At 34.7% G+C, this 11,272-nt stretch overlaps 1 protein-coding gene across 3 annotated transcripts in view; it reads left to right on the forward strand.

Annotated features, from left to right (window-relative positions):
- nhej1 (nonhomologous end-joining factor 1) overlaps positions 1 to 11,006 on the forward strand; it is a 16,412-nt gene extending 5,406 nt beyond the window's left edge. For all 3 annotated transcript variants that reach the window (XM_016518552.1, XM_016518553.1, XM_016518555.1), the window contains exons 6-8: positions 7,711 to 7,906; positions 8,844 to 8,926; positions 9,433 to 11,006. In XM_016518552.1, the coding sequence (XP_016374038.1) occupies positions 7,711 to 7,906; positions 8,844 to 8,926; positions 9,433 to 9,525 (372 nt within the window). In that variant the 3' untranslated portion in view covers positions 9,526 to 11,006. The remainder of the gene's footprint in view (positions 1 to 7,710; positions 7,907 to 8,843; positions 8,927 to 9,432) is intronic.
- Positions 11,007 to 11,272: the final 266 nt, after the last annotated feature.

Here is an 11,272-nt window from a genome sequence, read left to right on the forward strand (position 1 = left end):
CATCTGATTGTTATCAAATGATCAGATAATATCATTAATATATATATATATATATATATATATATATACAGAGAGAGAGAGAGAGATAAAATATGCCAAGGGGTAATAATGGAACATCAAAGTGATTTTCCACTATTATTTACAACAGGATCTGCATTTTCATGGGTTTAAATAAAAGGCATTTGACAAGACTGGGTAACATGCATTTTTTATTTTTTTCAACAATTTGATATTCAGAGTCATATTCTACACACATTCTGTGTCTACACATATTTGTATTATTTAAATAAATTTTTTTGTCATTATTTTCTAAACTTTTAAAAAAAGAGCACATTTGCTACCTCCTAGGCCATGGTTTAGAAAAGCCTCCAGATTTTTAACAATACTCGTTGTGTCTATTGAAATGTGAGCTTGCACGTTATTTGATTTTTTTGGACATATCAAAGTCATTTGACTGCCTCTGTCTCGCAATACAATGGGAAATTCCACTCCACACTGAAGAATAATTTAAGACCCGAGTCAGAATTAAAATGAAGGCGTGTTTGGAAAAATGTCTCACTGAAATGCCAAACAAACATAGCAAGTGTCTGGAAAAATTGAGTTCTTGAGATTCCTGATCGGCAGAAGCCTGGATGAGAGTGTGTTTGATGGATAGATGGATAGGCCTGTTTGAAGTGCTGTCTATTGGCTGGTAAAAACTTTAGCGAAGACATGTTCCCATGAGTTTGTAAAGTTGAGTTTGAAAGATTGTCTACCTCAGACCGGTGGCGCATGCTTAGGTTTTTTGAGGGGAGAGGAGAGTGTGAACGTTTACTTTGTGTTTTGAGTGGGTGTGTGTACTTTGCTTGATTAACACAAAGACTTGTTTTAGGGTCCGTATTAGTGGACATGGTGTCCTCTTTGCAGATCTTTTGGGGTTGAATGTATTTGTGTGAATGTGTTTCTGTGACGCAAAATGTTGTTTTTTTAGAGTCGAGGCCTAAAAAGAGAAAATTTGACCGGGTGAGTTGAGAAACCAGTTTGGGTTTGGCACTGACGGAGTGACCCTTACCACTGCCGCACCGAAAGACCAGCAAAAACACCCCAAACCATCCTCTATCTGAGACATATATACACGTCCTTCTTAAGATGCTTTTAGTCCAAGTTAAAGAATGGGCAAATTTAGACATACTAGCGTTCAAGAGTAGCGTCCAAGGCTGCATTTATTTGATCAAAACTACAGTAGAAACTTTAATATTGTGAAATATTATTGCAGTTTAAAATAGCTGTCTTTTATATTAATACATCATTTAAAATCTAATTTATTTCACTGATGCAAAGCTGAATTTTCAGCATCATTACTCCAGTCTTCAGTGTCACATGATCCTTCAGAAATCATTCTAATATGCTGATTTGGTGCTCAAGAAACATTTCAGTAAATTTCACAAATAACTGCAAAGAAATGGCAAATTAAACATTAAATTTTGAAGTAAAAGAACTGAAATAGTATATTCTTGTAAAACGTACTTTTTTACAGTGCCAGTGTTTAATACATATAAAGGGGTTGATTTGTGTAACTTCATACTCTGTTCTCCTGGATTTTCTTCCTATGTGTACATCAGCCATCCTGAGTGGGACTGCAGGATGTGACAAAAGATAAAATAACTTTTCCATTCTCTTCTTGAGACACTTCTTGTCATAGTATGTAGGTTCCTATAGATTACTTTTGGTGATCTTAGAAAGTGAAAGAAAAAGAAAAACCGTTAATCAGTATGTAGCCTATATGTGGGAGTGGTTTAGTATCTATCTTTCTATCTATTTAAACTACCATTCAAAGGTTTGGTGTCAGTAAGATTAAAAAAAAAATTATACTTTTATTTAGCAAGGATGCATTAAATTAATCAAAAGTAAAGTAAAGACATTTATAATGTTACCAAAGATTTCAAATAAATGCTGTTTTTTTGAACTCTCTAACCAAGGATTCCTGGGGGAAAAAAATAAAAAAGGTATCACGGTTTCCACAAAAATATTAAGCAGCACTGTTTTCAACATTGATAATAATAAGAAATATTTCTTGAGCAGCAGATCAGCATATTAGAATGATTTCTGAAGCATCTTGTGACACTGAAGACTGGAGTAATGATGCTGAATATTCAGCTTTGTAAAGTAAAATTCATGAGGTAAAGTAGGGGCAAGCATGTCCCCCGTGTGTGTGTGTGTGTGTGTGTGTGTGTGTACTGGTATATATGGTTTATGAGGACACAAATGTGTATAATGACATGGGTACTACAACGTAAACATAGTTTATGAGGACACTTCCTCTGTCCCCGTAAAACAAGAGGCTTAAAAAACATACAAAACGGTGTTTTATGAAATTCAAAAATTGCCAGCAGTTTTCTGTAAGGGGTAGGTGTAGGGTTGATGTATAGGGCAATAGAAAATACAGTTTGTACAGTATAAAAACCATTACGCCTATGGAGTGTCCCCGTAAACCACAAATGCAAGTATGTGTGTGTGTGTGTTTTATTGTTAGACACCAGGATCTGTCAGGTGTTCATGCCTTAATTCCAGCTAAAGCTCAAGACGTCTTCCTGTAACTGAAGCTCTTGGCTTCTGGCCTTTATAATCACCCCAATCTGATAACCATGAAACCCATTCAGGACCGCTTCTCGAGGTCAGATGTCTCTCTTTCTGTTATTCCTTCTCTCTCTCTCTCTCTCCCTCTGTAGCTCTGGTCCAGTTTTCCACAGGGTGAGCTCTGATCTGTAATTAGTTAGCTGTAGCTGGGCTGTGGTTTACTCTGCCTACTTTGAAGCCCTGAAAAGAGCTGCCCTGCCAGCCAGAACAAGAGTAACATCCCATCAAACACGAGTCCCTCTCGTAAATGTAATAGATGGAATGGAAACATCATAGAAAATATACAAATAGATAGCAAAAAGAGATAATACTTTCAAAAGGAAGTTGCTGATATCATTTATCAAGGTGTTGTGGTATGGTATTTGGTGTGTTGCTATGCAGTTGCTAGGGTGTTCTGTGATATATGTGACCCTGGAGCACAAAACCTTAAGTCGCTGGGGTATATTTGTAGCAATAGCCAAAAATACATTGTATGGGGCACAAATTATAGATTTTTCTTTTATGCCAAAATCATTTGGATATTAAGTAAAGATCATGTTCCATGAAGATATTTTGTAAATTTCCTACCGTAAATATATCAAAACTTAATTTTTGATTAGTAATATGCATTGCTAAGGACTTCATTTGGATAACTTTAAAGGTGATTTTCTCAATATTTCGATTTTTTTTGCACCCTCAGATTCCAGATATTCAAATCTCGACCAAATATTGTCCTATCCTAACCACACATCAATGGAAAGCTTATTTATTCAGCTTTCAGATGATGTATAAATCTCAATTTTGAAAAATTGACACTTAAGACTGGTTTTGTGGCCCAAGGTCACATATGGTTCAGTCCCTCCTTCATTGTACATCTATGGGAGGTTTTACCTGTTTTATTGCTGCAAAAATTGTCCAGTCAAGTAGAAAAGTAAACACAGCTCTCCTTAACAGGCCACATAATTTGTTCTAAGGTTTGTTTAAATCCCTAACCCTAAGTATGATAATAAAGTGATGTTTGTCCTAGTACGCACCACTAATAAAGAAATCTAGGGAGTGTGAGACAGAGGGTGAACTGAGAGGAAGAGGTAATAGATATTTTTAGGAGGGGGTTTGCCTGAATGAGAGTGAGGACAGATTTATAGAGGACTGTAAAATGAAGCTCTTCTCAGGGTTTAATCCATGACGCCCATTTAAGACTTCACCTGCCTTTATTTGTTTCCCTATAGGTTATGTGCACAGTTTGTTCATATTTACTGTTAGTTAGATATGTCCTTACAATATATGTTTCTTTTGGTATATTATTAAATGTAATTTGTTGTCAAACATAATTTTATGGCCTTGAAGAGTAAAGTAGGAAGGGAACATTATTAATAATTGTCAGTCTAAACAAAAGTGAGCTGCTTTGTGAATCGCTTCATAAAGACCTTGTTAGCAATGTGTTCAGAAAATGGTCATTTTCAGTGTTGATTCCTTGCCAGAACCTGCAGTTTTTTACGTAATATTAATCAAACAAGACACATTTTTTTTTTTTTTATGCTAAATATTTTTTTTTATTTGCAATGAGAATCTAAATTTGAATCCCATGAAACATGTTAAAGATAGTTCTGGGTCATATTTCACCACCAAAAAAAATAAAAAATAAAAAATAAATAATAATATTTTGATCTTTATAAATAGCAACTTTGCAGAAAATCTGTCTATTTTTACAATCATTAGTATTTTCTGTACTTTTAAGTTTTTTTTCTTGCTCATTTAAGCACTTTCCCTCCCAAATTCTCTTTAGTAAAATGTAATTTTCTATTACAGTCATGAGAGTCTAATAAAAAGGATTACTAGAAAATAAGAATTACTAAAAAAAAAAAAAATCTATATACAATTACCTTTCAAATATTTGGGGTCAATAGGATTTTACTTATATATATTAAATAGTACTTTTATTCAGCAAAGATGCATTAAATTGATCAAAAGTGACAGAAAAGTAACACTTTAAAAACAAAATGCTGAAATTTGTAAAAAAATATATTATAAATTCTAAAATATATTCAAAAAGAAGAGAGCTATTTTAAATAAAATAATATTTCACAATATTGATACTTGAAATTAATTTTCACAAAGAATTATGATGCTATGATGTCAAATTCAAAATGAAGTGGCACTGAAATGAAGTGGTCTTTGGGCACTAGCTTTGTAGGGTGTACCAACCATTTGTAAAAAAAATTTTGAAGTATGCTCACTCATGGACTTTTTTAGTTAGATTTGACCAGAATAGATTTTAATTTTTTTTATCATATGTTAATTTTAAAAATCTTTTATAATTTTAACTGCTGTAGTTTTGTGTTTACTTGGTTTGTATTTTCAGTTTACGTAACTCTTGTATTTTTTCCAACTCAGATTTTGCCATGAAGATAGCCTTAGATGCTGACATGGCAATAAAAATAAAGAACTACTACGTATGAGATTGTAATAGTAATAGATAGATTTAAGATGAATGAACCAACAGGATTAATTAGTAAGTAATTGTGAATTTCAAAGGTAATTAACTAGTCACAATTTTATGAAGTGGTAGTATGTCTCAATATCTTAGTACACACTCAAAAGTACATGCTTGCCCTTCACCAACAAAGTGCTGAACACAGAACAAGAATCAGGACACTCTCTGGAATCTTCCATTAGAGTCCATTGGTTCAGAGTTCTTCCACAAACCACTAAAAACCAGCCAATGCTGTTTACCAGCTATGAATAGATGTATCAACATGATGCACTAACACATGAACCGCTTTTCCTGACACTTCCCTCTTTGACGCACACAGATGATGATGGAAGATATCTGTAGATCATCTGACCTGGTACCGGTGTGATTGTCTAGCTCACATATAATCAATTTCAGTTTTAAATCTCACATGTTTTCAGAAGAACAACTTAATTGCTCAACTGATGTGACAAGAAGATGAAAAAAATGAAAGGATCGGGAGTGGAGAAGTGATTTGAGGGGAGACAGGAAGTGCACACTCATGAACTGTGGCTTCTATCCTCACATTGCCCTCTCTGTCCCCAAAGAGGAACTCAAAGCTTTCATTTATTTTCATGATATTTCAACAAACAAATAATAAAAATAAATCAATGTAAACCCCAAACGTCTACACGTATATTTAGGGGCCCTTCATTCATCCAGTGGTCACCAATCTCACCAGGTCAATATTTGGCAAGCTAATTTTGAGAATTTGTCCTCTCTGTTGTGAAAGAGAATGTGTTTGGGAAATGTGTGAATGCAGACATCTTTACCATTACCCTGTTGAACTTGCTGTCACCCAGCCTTTACCATGAAGTCGTCTTTGTTGTTGCAGAACATTTCACTGCCAAATTCTGAATTGTCATAATGCATACTTTTAAGGTTTTGTTTTTAAAAAGTCTTAATTTTCTTGGACTTTATACTGACGCCTATCAATGTGGATACAGCATCATGCAATGTAAATGTTTCTGGTTACCAGTGCCACTGTAGAAACGCCCTGATCTCAGGCACAACTATGATTCATTTATTCTGCAGCTTAAAGTGTCAGATAATAGGGGGTTTATGGAGATAAAGTGATTGGTGTTTGACTGGTCAGGTGATCTTAACATGGTTGCCACCCTTATGTAGAGTAAAACAGCTTCTTTCAGGGAACTGATATGACTGGAATCTTCATCTTATGTTGCATCTTACGTTTTTATGTATATTTTAATGATTAATATAAATTTATTTAAAAAAAAAAAAAAATAAAATAAAATAAAAAAAAACCTGCAATGATACTTCGATTTAGCTCCTGTAGGGAACTCTGGGTGATTGAAAAACAAATAAACGCCTTCATTTAGGCAACCCTCAGACATACAACTACCACAGATATTACAAGATTACTCTAGTAGTCTAGTTAATAGGATAGTCTTGACACTCGCACAGTTTATATGCATTTTGTAAATTAAATTCCCTGTATTAGATATGTGACAAGTTTATATATGTGTGTGTGAGACCGAGAGAGCGAGCGAGAGAGAGAGAGAGATCCTTCAGAAATCATTCTAATATGCTGATTTGGTGCTCAAAAACATTTCTTATTATTATCAGTGTTAAAAATGCTGTACTGCTTAATATTTTTGTGGAAACTGTGACACAGTACCAAACGTTTGGGGTAAGTAAAATAATATATATATATAGACCCTCTAACACTAGCACTCTCTATTCTATTTCTATTCTGTCTACTTGTTTTCTTTTTATTTATTAAAAAAACTTGACCCTCTAACACTAATACTCTATTCTATTTGTAATATTCTATCTACTTGTTTTCATTTATTTATTATATATAAAAAAACGTGACCATCCAAAACTAACGTTCTCAATTATTTTTCTATTCTACTTGTTTTATTTTTATTAATTATAAAAAATAATAATAACTTGACCCTCTAACACTAGCTCTCTCTATTCTATTTATCTACTTTTTTTTCTTTTCATTGATTATTTAAATAAATAAATCTTGCTACGTATACTGCGTTTGACTAACCGGGACTTGTCACAGCACTTACATAGTGTTGCTCTTTTGTTAGTTTGATTGATTCTATTGTCCTCATTTGTAAGTCACTTTGGATAAAAGCATCTGCTAAATGACTAAATGCAAATATAATAACACTTTTATCCACCAAGGACCCATTAAATTGATGAAAAGTGATAGTAAAGACATTTATAATGTTACAGAAGATTTCTATTCCAAATCAATGCCGTTCATTTGAATTTTCATGGTTTCCACAAAAATATTAAGCAGCAAAAAATTTTTTTGCACTGATAATAAAAATAACTATTATAAATAATTGAGCAGCAAATCAGCATATTAGAATTATTTCGGAAGGATCATGTGACACTGAAAACTCACTGAAAATTAATATTTGCCATCACATACCCATACATACATGCCCAAAAATCTAATATTACAAAAGTAATTTTTTCCATTTAAAACATTTTCCATCTGAAGAAATTAATAGTACTCAGAAAAGTAATAGTCCAAGACAGTTCCTCTGTGGAAACTAATAAGTAATTAAATGTCCTCACTTTCTTTATGGTGTGGTCATTTTCTCTTTTCTGTCTACTAGATTGTTCCACAGATGGGTGTGACACTGGACAGTTTGGGTTTTGACTCAGAGTTGCAGACACTGTACATGGCCGTGAGCTCGGGGAAAACGGGTCCGAAACGTAACCGCTCTCCTGACAGCAGCCCTACGACAGAAGACAACCACGTCTCTGAACATCACGCACCCGATCACCAACACGTCACTGGTGTCCCCACAGGTTACTGCTTCATGCACACAGAGCTTAGTACATGAGCTAAAGTAATCATTCCAAACCTGTATGTCTGTGTTTCTTCTGTAGAACACAAAAGGAAATGATTTGCAGAATGTCCTGGCTGCTCTTTTCCACAGAATGAACGGGTGTTGTTACGCTGTAATTTGCCACCTGTATACATGTACGGCCAGGTTTGACATTGGTGGTATCAGTTGTCATTGACTGTTGCTGTGAGCCATAACCAAACATTATGGACATCAAATTTCACATGAGGCATATAAAGGCACCACCAATGTGAACGCATGCGTAGACAGCTTTCTGTCAATTTCTGATTTTCAATGATTCAATTATGATTTGGCATTTGTATGGAACACTCTTATGGTGCCTTTTTGTCATTTTGGAGCCTTTTGTCTCCTTTTGTGTTCCACAGATGCAGGAAAGTTATATGTGACCCTGGACCACAAAACCAGTCGTAAGTCGCTGGGGTATACAATAGCCAAAAATACATTGTATGGGTCAGAATTATAGATTTTTCTTTTATGCCAAAAATCATTAGGATATTAAGTAAAGATCATGTTCCATGAAGATATTTTGTAAATTTCCTACTGTAAATATATTAAAACTTAATTTTTGATTAGTAATATGCATTGCTAAGAACTTCATTTGGACAACTTTAAAGGCGATTTTCTCAATATTTTGATTTTTTTGCACCCTTAGATTCCAGGTTTTTAAATCGTTGTATCTCGACCAAATATTGTCCTATCCTAACAAACCATACATCAATGGAAAGCTTATATGTATAAATCTCAAATTTGAAAAATTTATCCTTATGACTGGTTTTGTGGTCCAGGGTCACATATGAGTTTGGAATAACATGAGTGTGAATAAATGATGACATTTGTCATTTTTGAGCGATGTTTGTCCTGTCTGCTGTGCTGTGCAGATGTGGGTTCCTCTCTGGCTTCTCAAGAACAGAATGCTGTCAAAGGATCATCAGGAAGACCTCAGGTGGCAGACAGCAAACAGGTTTGCTCTTTAGTTTTTCTTTTCATTTAACAAAATAAATATTTGATTCATTCTTTCAGAGAACCGTCGTGCCATGAACCCATTGTTTTAGCTAATCTTTTCAACTGATCTTTTCAAATCTTCAGTCTACCATGAACCCATCATTGCTGAGCCTTAGGCTGGTAGAGTTTGACCTCTGTGTTTGTTTTTGGAGGTTCAACAAAAGGACAATTTAAACATGCATCTAAACAGGTCTAAACTAAACAGCATCTAAAATGTTACTCACCTTGATATGATTAAGTAATATTCTGGGTTGAATATAAGTTAAGCGAACATGTACAAACATGCACCTATGATGGAAGTCTACGGGGCAACCATTGTATGTTTACCCTTAGACTTGCAGATACAAATTGTCAAATCATTTTCTGCGGCAATTAACAGAAATGCTAAAGTTTAAATTATAAATGGTTTTGGACCCAGGTTATTCCTTTAAGGGAACTAAAACCACTTCTAAATTATTCTTTTAGACTGTCCTGTTACCATCAACTGCTGCTGCTGGTTCTGAGGAGCGTTCCACCTCACGGCCAAAGAAGAAGAAAGTAGTGGGGCTTTTTCGGTGACAATTCATGCCTCTGAATCAGAATAGTGCACATATGGACCCTTTAATTTTCTGAATGCTTCAAATATATTTGTATTCTTTTTAGGTTGGATTTTAAGCGATTATGGACATTTTATTATTGGTTTTTAGTCTGTATGCCCATGTTAATGTTTCTGTGTTTTAAAAGTAATGAATAAAATATTGCATTCCTTAATACAAGTTCTCTGGCAGAGAATAGGTTAGTAATGCATAAGATGTGTTTTGTGAGTTGCACATTCAAATCTGAGTGTCTACTTTTACATAATTGTTTTTTCAGTCTGTTGGGGGCATAACATTGTGTTTTACAGGATACTGACTGCTACAACTAGAAGGCAAGACAAGGTGGTCACTGAATTTGACAAATTTGTAAGGTTTGTGGCATTAGATATCCAGAGTATAGTTTGAGGCCCTTACTAGCAAGTAAATGTGATATGCTTGAGCACAAATGTATGTTCCGCTTCATTTTCCTGGTCATGTTCCGTAAAATCATCGGACTTTTGAAAGGACGGAAATTCTGCCCACAATCCCAACATCCATATTCTACTAATTTCTTTGGTTTTGGCTTAGCCTTTGTTAGAATAAGCTACTCGTGTTGTTGAATTATCCATCACTAAGCATGACCTATTAGCCATATGCCTGCTTCTTATCTAATTCAGGCTAGAATAAGCCGTAAAATGGACCAGACGGCATGCCAATAGTCAACAGTCTGTCTCTGTGAAACTACTCTAAAACCGGCTGAATTAAATATGAAGTGCATGATGCTTTAAATCTAGTTGTAGACTTATAGAAGTCTTTTTACTGTAGTATTTTTGCTGTCCACAGATTATTTTCTGATGCCTGGCCAAAACACTCTCTAATTAAAATGTATTCAGCAATACCAGTAACATCTTCAAGCTGTCAACAGTGCGGTCACAGCGGACCAGAAAAAATGTCTGCGCCACTGAAGGAGACACAGAACTGTCATAATTTTCCTACCAGTATCATTTGGTAATAGTTCTGGCATTTAACTGGTGATTCGTCTTCAGTGGAGAAGCCATTAGTGTTATTTTAAAGACATTAGAGTTCCTGGGAGGGACGGCACTTCATGTCTTGTCTCCAGTGTCTGTCAGTGAAACTAAACCTGACCACCAATCACAAAAAATACTTATGGAGATTTTTATTTTTTTAATTAAAGCTAAAACATGTTTTATCTTGCCGTATTAAACAGTTGAACACTATTGCTGAATCCAGTTTTTATTAAAAAATATGTTTGGGAAAAAATGGTTTCAGAAATAGTGGGACAAGTTTCATGTTTGATCATCTTTTAAATAACATGAAGTAAATAAGCAGTTACCAGTCAGCTGAATTGGCACAATGATCTTTGTCATCCAGAAAAGTGGGACTTGTTCTAAAAATTGTTCTGATGGATTTTGATCATCAATCATCACCCTTTTATGAGCTAACATAAAATAAAATAAAACATGTCATCCAATACTGGAGTCTGGCTTTTTCCTGACAGCCACATTGTAGTGGTTGGTTTTACGTGACTTCTAGCTACACCAAGCTGGTCATTTATGGTCAGCAGCTGGTCAAAGCTGATTTAGATGATGGATCAGCTAGACTACAAGCTTGTGTGGCCACAGATGACCTGGTTGACCTTCCTCAAGACCACTTTGCACCAGTAACAAACCATCTACCAAGTTCCAAACTTCACCACTTCAATCTTTATATATATATATATATATATATAT

The sequence above is a fragment of the Sinocyclocheilus rhinocerous genome, unplaced genomic scaffold (assembly GCF_001515625.1).
Source record: "Sinocyclocheilus rhinocerous isolate Xijiao unplaced genomic scaffold, SAMN03320098_v1.1 scaffold1982, whole genome shotgun sequence".
Lineage (NCBI taxonomy): Eukaryota > Metazoa > Chordata > Actinopteri > Cypriniformes > Cyprinidae > Sinocyclocheilus > Sinocyclocheilus rhinocerous.